This window comes from Macaca mulatta, chromosome 6, assembly GCF_049350105.2.
Source record: "Macaca mulatta isolate MMU2019108-1 chromosome 6, T2T-MMU8v2.0, whole genome shotgun sequence".
NCBI classification, from domain to species: Eukaryota; Metazoa; Chordata; class Mammalia; order Primates; family Cercopithecidae; genus Macaca; species Macaca mulatta.
In genome coordinates, this window is record NC_133411.1 from 146,489,219 (window position 1) to 146,511,054 (window position 21,836).

At 41.4% G+C, this 21,836-nt stretch overlaps 1 protein-coding gene and 1 non-coding gene across 6 annotated transcripts in view; both read right to left on the reverse strand.

The window, feature by feature from the left end:
- Positions 1-21,836, reverse strand: part of KLHL3 (kelch like family member 3) — a 116,861-nt gene that overhangs the window by 18,375 nt on the left and 76,650 nt on the right. For 4 of the 5 annotated variants that reach the window (XM_078004264.1, XM_078004265.1, XM_078004267.1 and 1 more), the window contains 3 exon segments: positions 3,828-3,945; positions 2,943-3,140; positions 1,310-1,411 (listed from right to left, as the gene is read on the reverse strand). In XM_078004264.1, the coding sequence (XP_077860390.1) occupies positions 1,310-1,411; positions 2,943-3,140; positions 3,828-3,945 (418 nt within the window). 5 annotated transcript variants of the gene reach the window in all.
- On the reverse strand, positions 11,512-11,589 carry MIR874 (microRNA mir-874). Its single transcript, NR_032691.1, is given in 1 exon segment — positions 11,512-11,589. It is a non-coding gene; the product is annotated as a microRNA mir-874 (primary transcript).

The window sequence follows — 21,836 nt, forward strand, 5'->3', positions numbered from 1 at the left end:
TGCTATTTTTAACCCCTACTCTATTGTTTGATATTCCTGGCTAAGGAACAAGAGAAGAAATGAGAAGGTGGCTAGACAAAGCACTTATACTTGGCAGACAAATCAATTTCTGTTCCACCAAGAGAATGAGATTGCAAGACACAATTCACCTTGGAAGGAGGACAAAATCCTTGCCCTCACAAAGATGACTTATTTAGTATGTTAGAATAGTATACCTTTAAACGAAAACTTAAATTACACAATACCAGTGCAGACTGAGAAATACAGTGCGAGAAAAGAATATTTCTATGAATGTCTAACTCGCTGAATGTTACGCTGTCCCCAGGACACATTTGTGTTTGCATGTGTATTCTTGAGTATGTACATGAGAGATGGAATGTCTGCACACATGTCTGAATGAACAGATATTCCATCTAAATTCTCACACTCGCACAGGTTGATGAATCAGTGTTGTCCTGCAAATAACATTTTAGTTCAAGTAATAGTCTATGCTTTGGTACACTGAATTCACACATATTTACAGAACTCCTACCTACTGGCATTTGTCAGCATTCTGAAGGGGCATAGCACAGTGGAAAGAGTACCGGCTTAGGAGTCAGAAGACCTGGGTTCAAGGACAGGCTGTGCTATTTACTGTCATTAGAATGTGGGGCATCTGGAGGATGGAGAAAATCTGAGTCCTGCCTATCTCTTTCACAAGGGTTTTGCAAACAAAACGAGAGACTAGACGTGAGAGTTTTGTTTTTTTTTTTTTTTTAACAAACGAATGTGTACCATCTGACCAGGCCCGAGACTTCACCACGCCCTCCTGCCTTACCCTACACAGCTTTCCTGACTAGAGCTGGACTCGATCACCAGCCTGCCCTGCAGAGACAGTCATCAGACCTAAGAAGGCGTGCCTACCTCACCCACAGTTCTGTTAATGTTCAACATATGAATATGAGGACAAAATTCATTAAACACATTTAATTCTCCCTCCACTACATTATCCTCCTGGGTCACATGCTGACTATAGATTCCCTACTCCCTTCCCCTCCCCAACCTCCAGCAGAGCTATTGACAAGGGGCCAAACCACAGGCCGGCATTTCCCCTCTGGGCTCCTTCTACTCCCCCAGCCCAGCTCCACCACGGGCCAGGAGCTCCACCACCTCTCTGAGTCTCGTCTGCTGAATCAGGATAATAGTACCTAACTCAGAGGAGTGATCTCAGGAATAAACCAAGGTAGAGGAAGCACCAAGCAGGATGCTGGACCCAGGACAAGGCCTGTGGGCCGGATAGGCCTGGCCACCGGCCACTGCACCTCCTTACCCTCCACAACGCCCACACCCACACTGCTCCGCCGCGTGTTCATCGGGGCCACAAAGAACCACTCGTTGGTCTTGTAGCTGTAGGCTTCCACCGATGCTAGGCCTGGGAGACAAGAGACTCATGAGACTTCCATGGCACCAGGCCTCACCCTGCTGTGTAAGAAGCAGTGAGGATGGGGGAGGAGTCCAAATGCAGGGGCTGGAAACCTAAATGTATGGCTCGGTGCCACCTCTGAATCACCATGTGGCCTGTGGCGACTCCCTCAAACACATCTGCAGTGTCTACCTGCGGGGACTATTAAGACTTGACCCAGAGAGTGGGCTGTGAAAGGACAGGGGGTGTGTCTGAAATGCATGGCAAACGTAGATCATAAAAACTGCAGAGTGAGATACTTTGATTCCAAGTAGTCACTTGAGGTAGCCTCACTGAACACCTATTCCAATCCCCTTTCCCCCAGCTTCGTCTATCTTAGCAGTGGAAAGCTAAACACTTGCTTTCCAAGACTCCCTCGCAGCTAGGGGTGACCAAGTCAATGAGACCTAAGCAGAAGTCTATGGGGATTTTAGAAACGGCCTTTGCTTTTCTGATATAGATACCATTCTCCCCTGGAACACAAATGTGTTGGCTGGAGGTATAACAGCCATCTCATGATCATGAGAAAAAGGCCAAGAAAATCTAATCTTAAAGAATGGGGTCTCAATGTCCATGAGCCACTGGACCAACTCAGCCACTGCTAACCTCTAGGCTTCTTGTTTCATGAGTAAAGCAAAATCCCTCATGTTTTAAGGCACAGTTTAATCAGGTTCTCTACTTATAGCCAAAAGTAATTTCCAAAAGAAACAATGCACCACTACCCTTTCGTTCTCTGCCCCACTCACTAAAGTCAGCCTCCAGAGGGGCTAAAGCCCTGGAATTATATGAGTGAGGCAAAGAGAAGGCTGAGAAAAATCCCCAAATTGTGAAGACACAAATAAAAATTCAGAGAAGTAAAAAAACACTGCTTTTCCCCTCCCTGGGGGCCAAAGGATATCATATTAGTTTAACAGAGCTACTGTTTACTGAGACACCTACCTGGCAACATGAGCAGAGATGAGATCACCTCTCTGAGTTTATGTCAACTAATGGTTTCGGGTTGAAATTTTGAAGCTAGATAGAGTCCAGAGGCAAGAAGGCTCACCTATGGTGAAAAAGCCTGGCAAAGCTTCAAGTGGAGTAGTAGAAAGGGCAACAGAAAAAATGGGCAGCCTGGCCCACTGCGTGACCTGAGCCAGGTTTCTTTCAAGTGCTGAACTCAGCTCCCAGAGGATTCAAACTGGAGGCCTGAGGCACCCCCCAGCTAAGCATGCTCTCCTTCTAAGTCTCATCTTCTGAGTAAATAGGTTCCCAGACACTGAAAAGTAGGAAAGGGACTCTTCTGAGTCCTAGAAAGCCTAGTACATGGGCAGTTACATATTCTGTGTGCAAGAAGGCCTGGCTCTTCCCCTGAAAGCTGGATGAGGCAGAAGGGTGGTATCTCCCTGGGGCAGTAGCTACAAATGGACAGAAAGTTGGTCCAGAACTGGCTGAATAAAACAGGGTTTCATGGAGGGTGTGTCCCAGGCTAGGAGGGGTTGGGAACACACCCTGAACCTACCAGTACTGCCATCAAAGCCTCCCACCGCGTAGAGCAAGTCATTGAGCACCGCTGCGCCCAGCGTGCTCCGGCGCTCCTGCATGCTGGCAATGGATGTCCACTGGTCCTTCACGCCGTCATACACATCCACTGTCCGCACCCGCAGTGAGCCATTAAACCCTCCCACGGCATACACGTGGCCAGCCATGAACACCACACCTGAGGCACAGGAAACCGAGACATCAAGGTCAGGTCAGGCGCATGACTGCTCAAGTTGATGGATGACAATGGAGGAGCAAGACAGACACAGGAAAAGTCACCACCGAAGATACTTTAGATATTTGGCAGTCATGGGATTCACTGGATTTCTTTCCTACTTGCTTTTCTAATTTTGTCTGACTCAAGTAAATACTTGAATCAGCTTTAACTCCCCAAGCTCATAAGAACTGACCCCAAAAGAGCCAAAAACTGTGCAAGTGGCCGGGCGTGGTGGCTCATGCCTGTAATCCCAGTACTTTGGGAAGCCAAGGTGGGTGGATCACCTGAGGTCAGGAGTTCAAGACCAGCCTGGCCAACATGGTGAAACCCGTCTCTATTAAAAATGCAAATATTTGCCAAGCATGGTGGTGTGTGCCTGTAATCCCAGCTACTTGGAAGGCTGAAGTGAGAGAATCACTTGAAGCCAGGAGGCGGCGGTTGCAGTAAGCCAAGATCATGACGCTGCACTCCAACCTGGGTGACAGAGCAAGACTGTCTTAAAACAAAAAAAAAAACTGTGCAGGAGGGAAAAGAAAGGGAGCCTGAAATGCACAGATGCTTGAGGAAACAAGGAGTAGCTCACGACTTCTGGCACAGAGTGGGGACCAGCAGGGGAAAAACAGCTTGCAGAACTGGGAGGCTGCTCACCTGCTCTGCATCTTCTGGAGGGAAGCTCAGCAATCTGATCCCACCGGTCCTCCTCGAAATCATAGCACTCCACACTGCGGATTGCCTTGGGTGCCTGGCCGCCAACCACAATCATGACCTCCAGAGAGACAAGTGGACATTAGCGGGGTCTCCCCAAAATCTGGATTTATGGTATCCCTGGTACTTCCACATGGCTTATCACTCAGGGTCTGTGGATGATCCGAGATGCCAGTTTACAGAGCTACATACATGGAGATGCTGCCCCTAGTCACCAACAGGTATGAGTATTCAAGAAAAGTCTAACAAGCATCTTCCCACAGAAACACAATCATAAGTTCTATTTCCCAAATGCCCCACTAGGGGCTATCTTGTGGGTGTGTGAAGCCACGTAGGGCATCATCTGTAATCTCAGTGTCCTCAAGATTGGGAATGGGAGGTGCTAAATCTTATATCAAAACAAACTTGAATATACTTTGAAAAAGAGTGCAGAATTTGGATGCATTTTTTAAAGTATTATTCAAAAGTATTTCTGAATGCCTAGAATGTAGGGTGCACTTATGCACTGCAGTATAGAAAAAACTTGTGAAAAACTCCTGTGAGGTGGTTATTACAAAAGTTATTAAACTGATGATGTTCTGAAAACTAGTGCTAGCAGTCCTATTTCCACAAGTAAGGTAGTAGCCGCCATTGCCAGGCACTATGTGAAATGTGTTGTCATTTACTCGTCACCACAGCTGTGAGGTAATCATCATCATCCACATTGACAGATAGGAAAGTAAAGCTCAGAGAACACATTAAGTGGCCCAAGGTCACACAGCTAGGAGTGTAGGCAGAGACTGAAATCCAAGTCTATCTGACAGAGGGTGAGGCCAGCCACCCCCGCAACTCCTGCTCTAGAGACAGGATCCAAGCAAACACAGCTGGTTGCATCTGTGTTTGTCAAAACACAGGTCACTTTCCATTAGTAAGTCATGAAATCAATTTAATGGATTATGACCAGCATATATATTTTTTAAAGTACGATAATAAGAATATTATTTCATGAAATATTTGTTTTAGTTGTACACACTTACATGTGTCTTCTGGATAGAAATTTAAATGCATTTTGTATTGCAAGGGCATGGTCAAAAACAATGAAAACTACTGCTCTGGTTAGGTTAATAGAACTGCAGTACTTAATTGTGGTATCACTGCTGTGCCTTTGGTCACATGTTATTAATAAATAAATATTAAAGTACCAGTTACCTATAGTTTACATATTTTAATAAGCGTGTGCAAATTCATAGCTGTCCCCACAATGATGTCACTCTCACTCAATGGCATTCCGATATGCTTTCTTGAGTGGAGAGAAAGGGTGGAAGTTACAACCAGCAAATTCATTTGATCATTACCTGTAGCTTGTCTCCTTTACCCAGTGGTTCTCAAACTTGAGCATACATCAGAATCACCTAGAGGACTTGTGAAAACACAAGCTGCTGGGCCCTGTGCCCAGAGTGTGATTCGGTGGATCTGGAGTGGAGCCCAGAGGCTGCCTTTCTAACAAGTTCCCAGGTGCTGCTGCTGCTGCCACTCTAGGGTTCATACTTTGAGAACTACCTTTTTAATCCACACTGTGTAGATTTCCTGATGATATGCCATGAAAAACTTTTGCCATTATGAATTATCATAGGGCTTTTTACTTCCCCATGATGTATTTTTTGGGAGAGAAGTGCCCATCAAACTCTGTGTGAACTCGCAGGAGCACATCCCTCAAATGAACACTTCCCACCATACGGGAGGCAAAACCAGAGCTCACCATTACTACAGATCAATCTTTTATTCCCCAATATTCCAGAAGAGGCTCACCCACTGCCATGTGGGTGGTCACTGGTCATCAGATTTAGTCCATAGCTGTCACCAAAAGTGGGTGACCAGTGTTCAAAAATTCAGATATCAGTTCTGACTTCTAAAGCATTCCAAAGGAACCCAGGACACAAAGCCCAGCCTCGAGCTGCTGCTGCTGCTGCTTCCAGACAGAAACATTCTGTTCTTGACTTTCCTGGGTGCCTCAGTTCAGAGGGCCCACTGCCCTGTGTCAAGAGTAGCCTTTTTCAGAGTAAAGATGAATTCTACATTACTTCCCATCTGGAATTATTTGCTTAGACAGGCATCCATGAACAGTTCAAGGGGGATGTTAATGAGCACAGCCCCTTGGCAAACTCCAGACAATGCCTAATCTACTCTTCAAGGGCAGAATTACGTGCTCGTAAATATGACCAGAACTTGCATTGTCTTTCCGGTTTTGAGTTGGTAAAGCCAAACTGAAGGCAAATATTGCAAGATTTTCTTTGAAATCTGATTTCTGAAGCTGAGTGAGAATAAAAGCAGTTTTAAGTTTTCTTTCTGCAAGGACTTTAGGCACCCCACACCCTCCCACGCGCTGTTCCCTGACTCGAAACCTTCTTCCCAACTCTGAGCGCTCTGCCTTAACACCTGCTTATCTTTCAGGTCTCAGTTTACATGTTATTTCCTACAAATGGACTTCTCTGGCCTCCAAGTCAGAACTACACATCCATCCTCTGAGATTTCACCTGCCCTGTGGGTTCTGCATTGTGCTGGACCATCAGTGACTTGTCTTTTGCGCCTCTAGACGGTGAGCCCTGCCTGGGCAGAAGATGTATCTGCCTCAGTCACCAAGATAACTCCACAAACTTATGTTGCCAGGCAAAAGTGAGGGCTCAAGTATTTGTTTGGAATAAAGAATACATGAATAAAAAGTAAACAGCACATGCAAGGAGTTCAACAACAATACAGAGTTTTTAAAAATGAAAAAAGAAACTAAACTAGAATGCCATTTTCTTTAGTTAAAATATGTTGGAACACCAGATTAAAATTCTGGAGACAGTGAGGAAAAAACAAGCAAAATAAAAAGAGAAAGTGAGAGCTTTTTCCATCTTTTGACTCGACCACCAAAAGAAAGTTTGCTTATTCTTGGCATAAGCTATCCAGCTTCTTTTGTAAATTTAAAAAAAAAAAGGGCAAAGTTTTCAGGAACCCTCACCATGCCCCAGAAACTATCTCCCACCAGGGAAGTAGAGGGTACATTCATATTGGAGAAAATCTACCACTCATCTCTGAGAATTTTCACAGAAACAGTGTTACAGAATGCAAATTTTGTAATGTTAAAGTAAAGCCTCAGTAGAAAGACAAAAATGATACACGACAGCTAGGTGCAGTGGCTCACACCTGTAATCCCAGTACTTTAGGTGGCACAGGCGGGTGGATCTCTTGAGTCCAGGAGCTCAAGACCAGCCTGGGCAACACGGTGAAACCCTGTCTCTACAAAAAATACAAAAAACTAGCTGGGTGTGGTGGTGCATTGCCTGTAGCCCCAGCTACTTGGAAGGCTGAGGTAGGAGAATCACCTGAGCCCAGGATTTTGAGGCTGCAGTGAGTTGTGATTGCAGCGCCACTCCACTCCAGTCTAGGCAACAGAGTGAGACCCTGTCTCAAAAAAAAAAAAAAAAAAAATAGGATACAAGATAAGGTTTTCAAAACAAACTTGCCTTTGAGCTCATAAAACCACTGGTAAGAGATGACTTTAAACATACGAAACTTGTACAACTATCTGAGAAAAGGAATTATGAGGTTTTGTGGGATAGGACCATCAGTTTCAGGGGTAGCTCAAGGCAGCGGGAAGAGCAGGTATACATCTGCTTCTCTCACAGGCATAGGAAACTCAATTTTTTTGTTTTATTTTTAGTTGGCATATAATAGGTACACATATTTATGGGGTAGAGTGTGATGTTTGGATATATGCATACATTGGGTAATGATCAAATCAGGGTAATCAGCATATCTACCAGCTCAAACACTTATTATTTCTTTGTGGTGAGAACATTCAAAATCCTCTCTTTTAGCTATTTTGAAATATACAATACATTATTGTTAACTATAGTCACCCTACTGTGTAATAGAACTCCAGAAGGTATTCCTCCTATCTAACTGTAACACAGTATCCATTGATCAGCCCCATCTCCCTTTCCCCATCTCCCCTCCCTCCTCCCTTCCACAGCCTCTGATAACCACTATTCTGCTCTCTACTTCTACGAGTTCGGCTGTTTTAGATTTCATATATAAGTGAAATCATGTGGTGTTTGTCCTTCTATATGCCTGGGTTATTTCACTTAACATAATGTCCTCCAGGTTCATCCACGTTGTCACAAATGACAGGATTTCATCTTTTTATTTATTTATTTATTTTGAGACGGAGTCTCGCTCTGTCACCAAGGCTGGAGTGCAACGGCAGGATCTTGGTTCACTGCGACCTCTACCTCCCGGGTCCAAGCAATTCTCCTGCCTCAGCCTCCCAAGTAGCTAAGATTTCAGGTGCCTACCACCACACCCGGCTAATTTTCTGTATTTTCAGTAAAGACAAGGTTTCACCATGTTGGCCAGGCTGGTCTCAAACTCCTGACCTAAGGTGATCCACTCGCCTCAGCCTCCCAAAGTGCTGGGATTACAAGTGTGAGCCACTGTGCCCAGCCTTTTTATAGTTGAATAGTATATATACCACATTTTAAAATCCATTCATCTGTTGATGGGCACTTAGGTTGATTCTGTATTTTAGCTATTGTAAATACTGCTGAAATAAATATGAGAGTACAGATATCTCTTTGACATGCTGATTTAATTTCTTTGGATACATACCCAGTATTGACTGCAGGGTCATATGGTAGTTCTATTTTTAATTTTTCCTGGACCCATACAACCAACCAATATAGAATCATGAAGAAACAGAAAACTCAAACAGACCAATAACAAGCAACAAGATTGAATCACTAATAAAAAGTCTGCTATCAAATAAAAGCACAGAACCTGACAGTTTCACTGCTGAATTCTACCAAACATTTAAAGAAGAACTAATACCAGTTATTCTCAAACTATTCCAAAATACTGAAAGGGAGGAAATCCTTCCAAATTCATTCTTTGAAGCCAGCACTCCTCTAATACCAAACTAGACAAGGACATGACAAAAAAGAAAACTATAGACTGATATCCATGATGAACACAGATGCAAAAATCCACAACAAAATACTAGCAAATGAAATGCAACAGCACATTGAAAAGATCATTCACCATGATCAAACGGATTCATCCTAGGGATGCAAGGATGGTTCAACACTACACAAATGAATAAAAATGATACATCACATTAACAGAATCAAAGACAAAAACCACATGATCATTTCAATAGATGCAGAAAAAGCATTTGATAAAACTCAACATCCCTTCATAATAAAAACTCTCAACAAATTAGAAATAGAAGGAAAGTAACTCAACATAATAAAGGCCATATATGAAAAACACACAGCTAAAATCATACTAGAAAGGGGAAAGTAGAAAGTTTTTCCTCTAAGAACTGGAACAAGACAAGGATGCCCACTTTCTCCACTTCTATCCAACATAGTACTGGAAGTCCTAGCCAGAGCAATCGGGCAAGAGAAAGAAATGAAGTACATTCAAATTGAAAGGAGAAAGTCAAACTGTACCTGCTTGCAGAGAATATGATCTTATATATTAAAAAGCCTAAAGATGCCACCAAAAAACTATTAGAATGAATAAATGAATTCATTTATTCATTATACACTAATAGCGAACTACCTGAAAAAGAAATAAAGAAAAAAAACTCATTAACAGTAGCTACAAAAAAATAAAATACCTAGGAATAAATTTAACCATGGACGTAAAAGATCTCTACAATGAAAACTATAAAACATTGATGAAAGAAATTGAAGAGGACACAAATAAATGGAAAGATATTCCATGATCATGGATTGAAAGAATTAATAAGGTTAAAATGCTTATACTACCTAAAGCAATCTACAGATTCAGTGTAATCCCCATCAAACTACCAATGACATTCTTCACAAAAAAAAATAGGAAAAAAAATTCTAAAACTCATATGGGACCACAAAGGATCCTGAATAGCCAAACCATCTAGAGTAAAAGGAACGAAGCTGGCGGCATCATGCTACCTGACTTCAAAATATACAGCAAAGCTAGAGTAACTAAAACATCATGGTACTGGCATAAAAACAGACACATAGATCAATGGAATAAATTAGAGAACCTAGAAATAAATCCACACATTTACAGCCAACTGATTTTTGACAAACGTGCCAAAAGCACACATTTGACAAGGTGTTAGTACCCAAAATGTATAAGGAACTCAAACAACTAAATAACAGAAAAATAGATAATCTGATTCAAAAATAGGCAAAAAGATCTAAATAGATATTTCTCTAAAAAAGATATATGAATGACCAACAAGTGTATGAAAAAAAATGTTCAACATTACTATTCATCTAGGAAATGCAAATGAAAACCACGAGACATCACCTCACCCCAATTAGAATGTCTACTGTAGAAAAGACAAAAGATAACAAATGCTGGCAAGGATGTGGAGAAAGAAGAACTCTTATGCCCTGCTGGTGGGAATGTAAATTAGTACAGCCCAGTATGGTCAAAAGAAATCCAATTTTTACGGTAGGTGTTGCAAGAAGCCATCATACATGGAGCACTATACCCACTATTGTGTTGATCATACAGAGTAAAAAGAATAAATTTCTTATCATGAGTGCTAATGGATACTTGTTTCCATGGATACCTGATGTTAGCAACCAGTTAGGCAAATATAAGTATTTCCCACAGTCTACACGTATCACATCTCTGAAATCACAAACTTCTAGCTACTTAAGAAGACCACAAGATGTCAGAGAAAGAGACGTGAACCATTCTCTCCTATATGCCCTCATTTTATATTTCAGAAACACTCAGGCCCAGGGAGTTCTTTCTTTTCCCAACACTCCTAAACCCCAATATACTTAAGATTAATATGCCTTCATTAGAAATTAATCAAATCAGCCTATTTAATGATCACTATTTATCTTTCAAGGTAACCCTGAGTAAGAACTATCAGTCATCTAGGAATCACAAACTAAAGAACTGGCTCTAGGTGAACAATTGTGCTAGACTGAACATAATTTAATCACTCTGGTGAACTGCAGCATACGTAGGAGTTTGGCAGGGTGCCTCAGGGTTCTTGATCCCAAGTCTTAACTGTCACTATGTTGAAGGCTGCAGAAGTTCTGGTGAATGGAGGTTCTCTGGTTGACAGATTGAGTGAGCTGAACTCCACTGTAGCAGGAATGGTTATTAGATACCTCCCAAGGAAAACACTCTCATTTTGAAAAGTCAAATAGCCATTTATTTTAGGAAGACTAGTGAGCCCATGGAAAAGACTACCTGATTCCTTAGGAAGGAAATTTTACTCCCAGCATAACATTTTTTTAAATTAATATATAATTCTCTCTTGTTTACATAGATGATTCTGATTCCACCAGCATGACTGTGGGATTGAAGGCATGTTGGTCCCTCCTCACTGAAATCACAACCACCCTGTGTCTGAGAGCCATTAGGTGCCAGAGACTAGCCAGGGAAAGGGACAATCCATGAAGAGTGTAGAGATTTCCAGCCTACGTGTAGATTAAGACCCTAGCCCTGGCCTCAGGACTACATAGGTCATTCAAATTTCCACTCAGTTGAAAGGAACAATCTGGGCTCTACACACTTTTTTCATCGGGCAAGAGTAGAATGTATGTCCAAACTCTCTTCTGTGACCGGTGAGCTGGGCAGGAGGCAGGCCCAGCCAGTCGGTCCCTCGGGCCAGGGCAGGAAACGAGACTCTCTCTTACCCTGGTGCGTGGGGCCGCAGGGCTAACACCAGCAATTCATCCGAAGGAGCATGTCGAGGTCGAGCCAGAAGACTTGTCCAAGCAGGTTCCTGAGCAACAGTTGCTCTAGGCAAGTACTGATAGCAAGGTGCAGAGACAATGGGGGTCTGAGAACCAGGTAATATGAGGTCAAGGCCCGGTGGAGAGAAGAAGAGTGGAAAAAATGGGCTTTGGAATCAGACACATCCAGGCCCAAATATAGTATCAGCCCAGTCACTATATAACTGTGTGGCTATGAGATGAGCAAGACATTTAACCTTCCTAAGCCTCATTTTCATAACTTGTAATATCAGGATAATAGGATGCTTCCCGTATGGGTGTCAGGAGGCTTAAATGATATGAAGCACTTAGCACAATGCTTGCTAAACAGTAAACACTAAATGTTATCTGATTAACACTAGTGTCATTATTAGCTTCTAAGACAGGTGCTAAAAAACAGATTCCCAATGAAAGGTGGAAAAGGATACAATGAACCTGTGAAGGGAGGGTAAGTACCACTAATTCTAGGGGTGATTATGGGGCTTTTTCAGGACCCCAGGGTGCTTGCCAGGGTGCGGACCAAGGTGGAAAGGGGCAGTGCCCATCCAGGGGCCTGGGCCAAATGAGAGGTCATCCCACCCACCCTGTCAACAGCTTCTTCCAACACCATCTACTGAAAGCAGGACAGCCCAACTCAGGAGCAAGCCACCTACTTCCAATCCAAATGGCGTTTCAGTAGCATTTTTAAAGAGCTGAATAGAGATGCCAACTGAACTGGAATGACAGTGAAAAGTGCCAGGTTCAGTACATTTCCAAAAGGTTCATTTGCATCTTCCTGAAACCTCATTTCCTTGCTGCCATCTGTGGAACAGGGTAACGTAGGAGACTTCTGAGTGGCTGGGAGGCAGCTTCGGGTTGTCCATGGCAACACAGCCTCAGGGAAAGTGCTGGGCGGTGAATGTGTGGGAGCCAAGATGATGCTGTTAGCTGTTCTGGCTGGAATGTGTCAGTATGCTCTGTGCATATATGGCTCAGGAAAAACACCCTTATTAGCCTCTGCAGCTATCTCAAGGCAGAGTCCTGTTCCTCTCAGGGAAGGGACTTGGCTGGCAAACAGAGTTACTGCTGAGAATTACTGAATATAGTGCCAGTCTCTCTCCACCACGTTGTTTTTCAAGTTTGCTCTGCTAGAAAGCCTATCTGGACTGAATTTATGAAAGCCAAAAACAGCCTGCCCTTGGAATTCCCATGCCTGCTTCTCCAACTAGTCCAATTATCTCCTAATTTCTCTCTTCCTCTATTTATTTGGTTGTTCTTATATGTCTATCTTACTTTCTCAGAGAGACTTCTTAAAATTAAAAGTCCCCAAAGGACAGGAATCAGGTTTCTTTCAACACAGCATTCGGCTATAATGCTTTTGTGACATTTGGAAGCAATATAATAAAACAGTTTGGAGCGCAGGGCATCAGGCCAGTCATCCTAGGCTTAAACCTCAACTCAGCCATTTACTAATTGTGCTTTAAAGACGGGTCACAAATTCTGTGATACTTCTACACTCAGACATGGAACTTAATACCTCTCCCCTTGAGTGTGGGCTAGACTTAGTGACTTGTATCTAGCAAATAAAAGACAGAAGTGATGGGACATGGATTTTGACATTAGGTTATAAAAAGACTACAGCTTCTGTGTTAGGTGTGCGCGCTCATTTTCCTGCTCTAGAATCACTTTCTCTGGAAGAAAGCCAGCATGTCATGAGGACACTCAAGCAGCTTATGGAGAGGCCCACATGGCAAGAAGCAGGCCTGCCAGCAACCACGTGAGTGAGCTTAGAATCAGATCCTCCCCAAACAAGCCTTGAAATAACTGCACCCTGACCAACAGCTTGACTGTATGACCCTGGACCAAAAGGACCCAGCTAAGCCACTCCAGGATTCCTGCCCATAGAAACTGTGAGATGACAGATGTTTACTGTGTTAAGCCATCAGAGTTAGGGTAATTTGTAATGCAGAAATAGATAACTAATGCATAATGAGTGGGTGACAGAACCCAAGGTCCAACTTCCTCATCTGCAAAATGGGGATAATTACAGTTATGAAAATCCTATGAGATACAAATATAAGTCACTTAGCCCAGTGGCTGGCACATGATAAGTGCTCAGTAATTGGTATCTGCTGTTATCATTATTGTGGGGATTACTATCATGTAGTGATTAAAAGCCCAGGCTTTGAGTCAGCCAGACCTGGATTCAAGTCCTCACACTGCCACTTAAGAGCTGTAAAACCCTGGGCAAGTCACTCAGTCTTACTCAATCTCACTGAATCTTGGTTTTCTCCAACATTAAAGCCTCCAGAGTTGTAATAAAGACAAAATGAGATAATGGGCATTAAGTACTTAGGCTAACAACACAAAGAAGTTGCTCAGTAATTAGTATTTAAACAATACTACTTGTATTATCAATACCTTCAGTGATGAAGACCAGGACAATGACCCAGAGAAGAAGATGCAAAGTACAAATTATTCTAAGTGGTCACCAGAGGATGTAAACCAGTTTTCTCCTGCAGTCACCTGAACCAGTTTCTGGATGTTCACTCTCACAGACAATTCGCATTTTACCTTGGAGACACAGCTCCTGTCAGCTCCTGCAGAAAGCTTTCCTTAATTCCTTACCCCTCTCTGTGCTCCCAGAGTGTTTTGCCTGTACCCCTATGGGGGCGTTTACTCACTCCATTGTAATTGTCCTTTCACAGCTGTTTCCCCTCCTTCTGGTCTGGGAGTCCCCTGGAGAAGAGACCAGTTCATATCAGCCTTCATGAATCCAGTACTTACCCCAGTGCCTGGCAATTAGTGGTTTCTCTATGGAAGTATGTTGGATGAGTGAATTAAAAAGTAATGAATCGGCCAGGCACAGTGGCTCACGCCTGTAATCCAGCACTTTGGGAGGCTGAGGAGGGCGGATCACCAGAGGTCAGGAGTTCGAGACCAGCCTGACCAACATAGTGAAACCTCATCTCTACTAAAAATACAAAAAATGTAACTGGGCGTGGTGGCAGGCACCTGTAATCCCAGCTACTTGGGAGGCTGAGGCAGGAGAATCGCTTGAACCCGGGAGTCAGAGGTTGCAGTGAGCCAAGGTCGTGCCATTGCACTCCAGCCTGGACAACAAGAGCAAAACTCCATCTCAAAGAAAAGTAATGAATTAATGCATACATGATTGTTTATAGCTGGATTTCAGATTTTGAAAGAAAGAAAGAAAGAAAGAAAGAAAGAAAGAAAGAAAGAAAGAAAGAAAGAAAAAGAAAAGAAAAAGAAAAACAAAGAGCTTTACAACCCTTCTAATCCTCTAGAAACGACAATTGGATTCATTCTAATCTGGACTTGTAGGCTTGAATCAAACTAGGGTCAACCTACATTAGTGATCAAAGGAGGATATAAAGTAGGATATAAATCCTCACTAAAGCCATGTGAAAACACAGGTATGAATGCTGATAAGCCCATCAGGAAAAAATGAGGGGTAATATAAATGGTCAGTATTAAGTATTAATAAATAATGAGGTTATTTCATCTTTAAAAATGTATTTCTTTAATTGAGGTCATGTGCCAAGGACACAGATGAGTAACGCCTGCTGCCATGGAACCTACAGTTGCGTTGAGGAGCTAACACTCTAGAAGAGAGCCCAAAATGCATGCCTGAAGCATCAGTCTGGGCTACTCAGTAATCTTCTGAAACTACTGTCCTTGTTGTTCAGAAAGCAATGAAGCCATCACCAACCTGACCTCTCCCCCATTAAATAAGCTTTCTAACCAATTACATTTCTACATATCAGCAATAAACAATTAGAAATTGGAATTTCAAAAGAAAACATTTACAATAGCATCTAAAACTATAAAATACCCAGGGATATATCTAACAAAAGACACATAAGACCCATAAACTGAAAACTATACAACACTGATGAGAGAAATTAAAGAAGACCTGCATAAATGGAGTAATACTGTGTTCATGGATCTAAAGATTTAATATTATTAAGATGGTAGTTCCCCCATTTGATCTAGAGATTTAATACCATTCCAAGCAGAACCCCTACAAGCTTTTTTGTAGATAGACAAGTTGATTCTGAAATTTAATGGAAATGCAAAGGACCCAGATTCACAAAAACAACACTGAAGAACAAAACCAGAGGACTCATACTACCTAATTTCAAGACTTACTAGAAAGGTAGTAATCGAGGCCACATGGTATTGGTGTAAAGGTAGACAAATAGATAAAATGGAACAGAAGAGAGCCCGGAAATAGATGAACACATATACAGTCAATTATTTATAACAAAAGTAACAGGGTAATTCAATGGAGAACAGAGAATCTTCCCAATAAATGGTGTGGAACAACTGGACATTCATATGCAAAACAAATGAGTCTTAGACTCTCACCTCATGCACCATATTAAAACCAAAAAAAATTTCTCAAAATGGATCCATAGGCCTAAATGTAAAACCTAAAACTACTAGAAGAAAGTATAGGAGAAAATCTGTGACTTCAAATTAGGCAAAGATTTTTTTAGATAGAACACAAAATAAACCATAACAGAAAAAAAATTGAAAAACTTAAAACTTATGCTCTTCCAAGTACAGTATAGCCACCATGGAAAACAGTGTGGAACTTGCTCAAAAAAAAATAAAAATAGAACTACCATATAATCCAGCAATCCCATTATTGGGTATATATCCAAAGGAAATGAAATCAGTATGTCAGAGCAATACCTACTCTCATGTTCACTGCAGCATTAGTTGCAATAGCCAAGATGTGGAATCAAGCTAAATGTCCATCAACAGATGACTGCATAAAGAAACTGTGGTATACATACTTAGTAGAATACTCTTTAGCCTTAAAAAAGAAGGAAATCCTGTCATCAGTGACAATATGGATGAACCTGGAGGATATTACATTAAGTGAAATAAGCAGGGCACAAAAGGACAAATAACATACAATCTCATTCATCGCAGAATCTAAAAAAGTTAAACCCATAGAAGCAGAGAATAGAACGGTGGTTACCAAGGGATGGGGAAGGGGTTGGCCGGGAAGATGTTGATCAAAGGATACGAAATTTCAGTGAGATGGGAGAAATACCTTTAAGAGATTTATAGTACAACATGGTGACTATAGTTAATAACAATGTATTGTATTCTTGAAAATAGTTAAGAGAATAGATTTTGGCCAGGCATGGTGGCTCAAGCCTGTAATCCCAGCACTTTGGGAGGCTGAGACGGGCAGATCACGAGGTCAGAAGATCGAGACCATCCTGGCTAACACGGTGAAACCCCATCTCTACTAAAAAATACAAAAAAACTAGCCGGGTGAGGTGGCAGGCGCCTGTAGTCCCAGCTACTTGGGAGGCTGAGGCAGGAGAAGGGCATAAACCCGGGAGGCGCAGCTTGCAGCGAGCTGAGATCCGGCCACTGCACTCCAGCCTAGGCAACAGAGCGAGACTCCGTCTCAAAAAAAAAAAAAAAAAAGAGTATAGATTTTAAGTGTTCTCACCACAAAAAAAAAATAAGTATATGAGGTAATACATATGTTAATTAGCTAAATTTAGCCATTCCACAATGTAACTATATTTCAAAACCTCATGTTGTACATGATAAATGCATATAACTTTTGTCAATTAAAAAATTAATTAGTTAAAAAACTATCTTCCAAAGATACTGCTAAGAAAATGAAAATATAAGGCACGGGTTGGGAGAAAATATTTACACAATATATATCTTATTAAAGACTTGTATCCAGAATATATAAAGAACATTTACAACTCAATAAGAAAATAATAACCCAACTTTTCAAATGGGCAAAAGATTTTAACAGACACTTTACCAAAGAAGAAATATGGGTGGCAAATAAGCACATGAGAAAATCTTAACCGCATAGCGATTAGAGAGATGCATATTAAAACCATAGTGATATACCACCACATACCTACTAGAATGGCTAAAATTTTTTAAAATAGATAATGTCAAGTAGTAGCAGGACTGCAGAATAACTGAAACTCATATATTGCTGGTGGAAATGCATAATAGTACAGTCATTTTAAAAAACAATTTATCAATTTCTTATAAAGTTAAACATATACTTACCATATAACCCAGCAATCCTACTCCTAGGTATTTACCCAAGAGAAATTAAAACATATGTCCACACAAAGATCTGTAAGTGAAATCACAGCAGCTTTATTTGTAACAGCCAAAAACTGGATACCCAAATGTCCACCAACTGGTGAATGAATAAATTATGGTCCATCCATACAATGGAATGTTACTTAGTGATAAAAAGGAATGAGCTCCTGATACATGCAACAACGGGGATGAATCTCAAATGCATTATGGTAAGAAAAAGAAGCCAAGCTCAAAAGACTACATACAGCATGATTCCATTTATATGACACTCTAGAAAAGGCAAAACCGTAGGGACAGAAATCAGATCAGTAGTTGTCAGAGGCTGGGGGTAGAAGAAGAGGATTGACTACAAAGCAGCACATGGAAACTTTTTGTAGTGATTAAAATATTCTATGTTTTGATTGGGATGGTGGTTACATGATGGTGTATTTGTAAAATCTTATCACATATCTCTAAAAAGTGTGAGTTTTACTGCATATAAATTATTATACCTCAACTAATCTAAAAGAAATCTCTTTAAACCGCTACCAAAACCTCAAAGCTGTTTCTCAGGAAGCAGTTTGGTGTAAAAAGAAAAGCATGGATTTTGGAGTGAGACAGACCAAACCCCAGCACTGCACTTAGCCAGTACTTAACTGGGCAAATTTCTTAACCTCTCTGAGTAATCTCAGTAAAGTGGGGATATGAATAGTACAGACCTATTACTGTGATGATTTATTAAGACAGTACACGATCTGATAATCCCTAAGTAATCATTTCCCTCAGCATACCCCATTCATTCTTCAAGCCCTCAGTGGGGATCCCCTCACTAATTTAAGTGCTCAAACAATGGTGATGAGAGTATAGTTTAAGAAGCAGGTTAGACAACATAACCTTAAATCATTCAAGGATTGAATACAGGAGAACAATGAGACAAACAGCAGTGATGTCTTCTTTATTTCTTTCTTTAACAGATTCTAAGGAAGTCATGGTTTCAGTTGCCTGCAGAAGGCCCAGGAATCTAAATGTCTTCATTCAGAAAATAAATGTTTCTTAAGGAGTAGGGTAGACAGAAGGATGGCTTTGACCTCCTGAAACAAGGGGTAGACTCTTTCTCAACTACAGATTCAATCCCTAGGATGAAACAGGGGTGATGGTGGAGCAGCTCTCAGCATGCTTCGTCTAGGCTCAGGCACAAACTGGGCTTTAATTTTCAAACTATCTTTTTATGGGTATATGTGGTAAGAGCTAGACATGGAGTCCAGAAGAGGAGAAGTCACTAGGTATGGTTTCTACACAAAAAAGCTGGGCCAGCACTGAACCATTCCCTTAGCTCCAAGCTACACTCCTCAGGCAAAGATGTCATTCATCTGATATTATAGAGGATGAGAACCACAGCTTCCAAAGGGAAATGTCACAGACGGAACACCAGCTGAAAACCCAGGGAAGTAAAAATGCTAAATAAAAAGCAGTGCACTTAGAATCAACATTCTCAAGACATGAAGCTTGTGGAAACTTAGATCATAATAAAGATAGTATTCAAACCAATGAGGGAAAAGGGGAATTAATGAATAATATAACCTTGAGACAACTGGCTCATCATTTGCAATACAAATAAAACTGAATCCCTGACCTCACTCCTTACACACACAAAATAATTTTAAGTGCATCAAAGATTCAAATGTAAAACAAAAATTATAAAGGTACTTGAAGAAAACATGGGGACATTCTTTAAATCATTTCAGAGTAAAGAAAATATTTCTAAACATGACACAAAACCCAAGCTATAAAGCAAAAGATAGATCAATTTGACTCCTTAAAAACTGGGGTTTTTTGGACTAAAAAATTACTATAAGCAAGAGACAAACTGCAAACTAAGAAAAAACATATTTGAAATATATACATTCAAAGGCCTAACCTCTTTAATGTACAAAGAGCCTTTAAAAACTATAAATAAGGCCAGGCACAGTGGCTCACACCTATAATTCCAGCATTTTGGGAGGCCAACGTGGGTGGATTGCTTGAGCTCAGGAGTTCGAGACCAGCCTAGGCAACATGGCAAAAACCTGTCTCTACAAAAAAATTAAAAGAAAAAAAATTAGCTGGGTGTGGTGGCACACACCTACAGTCCCAGCTACTCGGGAGGCTGAGGTAGGAGGATCGCTTGAGCTTGGAAGGTTGAAGCTGAAGTGAGCTGAGATCACTCCACTGCGCTCTGGCCTGGGTACAAGACCAAGACTCTGCCTCAAGAAGAAAACAAAGGAATAAAAAAAATATTAATAAAAAATATACAATCTAACAGAAAAATGAGCTAGGGACATGAACAGAGAATTCTCCAAAATAGAAATACAACTGCCAATAACCATATGAAACCAAGATGAATCTCACTCCCAATGAAAGAAATATGAACTCAAACCTGATGCCATCTTTTAAAGGATACAATTAAAAAAAAAAAAAAAGGAAATTACTGCAAAGCCCATCAGTAGAGGACTGTCTATAACATGTACATAATAGTGCATAAAATTAAGTACCAGGTACTATTACAATTTAAATGCTGATTTCACCTATATGATAATATTAAAAGCAGTCCTCACCACATGGCTGCATGGGGGGCAAATATTTCAATCTGTGTAGCGATACACTGTACATTTTTATCTATCTGTGAAAAAGTGCACAGAGACATGTCTGAAAGAAAACTTTCCAAATAATAGCAGATTTCTTACCCTAGGAGACATTTCAAGTGACTTTTACTTAATTTCAAAATTGTAGTATCCTTTTAATAATCTACAATAAGCACATATGTCTATAATTAAAGAAAGCTAAGTTATTTTCATTTTGAAAAATATTGAAGAAGTTTCTATGCAATATTCCAACCAAACAAAACAAAAGGCATCAACCTGCAGTAAGACCAATGTCCAGCCAGACCAAGGCCTTGCCTTGCAGCTATGCCTTCTTCTAACCGGCACTAGGCAACATGAGGCCAGCAGGCAAGTATGCACTCTCAGGTTTACGAAGGTGAAGCCAGGTGCAGGATGGTATGGGTTCAGAAAACAGGTATGGAGAGTGATAAAGACTCAGTTCAAATGCTGATTCTACCACATTAGCTGTGTTGACCTTGGGCAAATAAATTAACTTCTCTGAACCTCAGTTTCCTCCTTTATAAAACTAGGATAACTATCTTTTCGTTGTAGAGTTGTTGAAAAGATTAAATAAGATACTCAAGTGATAACCTCAGCACTCAATAAAGGTTAGCTGCTTGTATTATTATCTGGGACACTGAGACATTTGTTCACATTGCAACCAATATATTCCCCATGATCCAAGGTCATGGAGCAGAGGGGAAAGAAGGTCCTGCAAACCTCAGAGAATTCCAACACCTGGTCTTGGAAAACAACATGCTTCTCCAGCCACTGTGAAACCTTCCTGGAAGAAGCAGGCAGGGAGGACGGCAGCCAGCTGGAAAGAGGAGGAGGAGGAGGACAAAGCAAGAGCTAAATAATTTCCTGGTGCTGCCTACTGTGTCATCAATGAGACAGCATGACCCACTCCTCTCCTCCCACCTTTCCTCTTGGGTTGACTGATTCCTTCCCCCAGACATCAGCATGTTAGACTCCTAGAACGACTACTTTGGTGCCAAGCCAGACAGAACTTTAGGGATCAAGTGGAGCATCGTTCATTCTGTAGATAAGGAGCCTGAGGATCAGAGAGGAAAGGAGACTTGCAGGGAACCAAAGCAGCCAGCACACACCATAAACTCTAGATCTCTAGATCATGGGGTCCCCTCCTATGTCTTCCTTCCCTTTCCCTGGTTGCTCCCTCACAAATTCTCATTTCTCCCATTTCCTCCCTCTGCTTCATGACCTGTCGAACTCCTCAATTCGACAGGGTCCTTTTCTCAGAACCCCTTTTCTTCCCTCTGGCAGCCCTAATTGTCCTTTTTGTCCTTCCCTGAAGTGGGGGAAAGAAACAGACTAGGACTATTCTAACTCAAAGAATGGCCTAGAAAGAGGAATACTATGGCCATCACTAAGTGAAACCAACATAGCCATTCCTCTGCTTCCAACAGAAATAGAGTACAAGCCATGGTGTGAAATGAGAAGTCAGGGTGGGG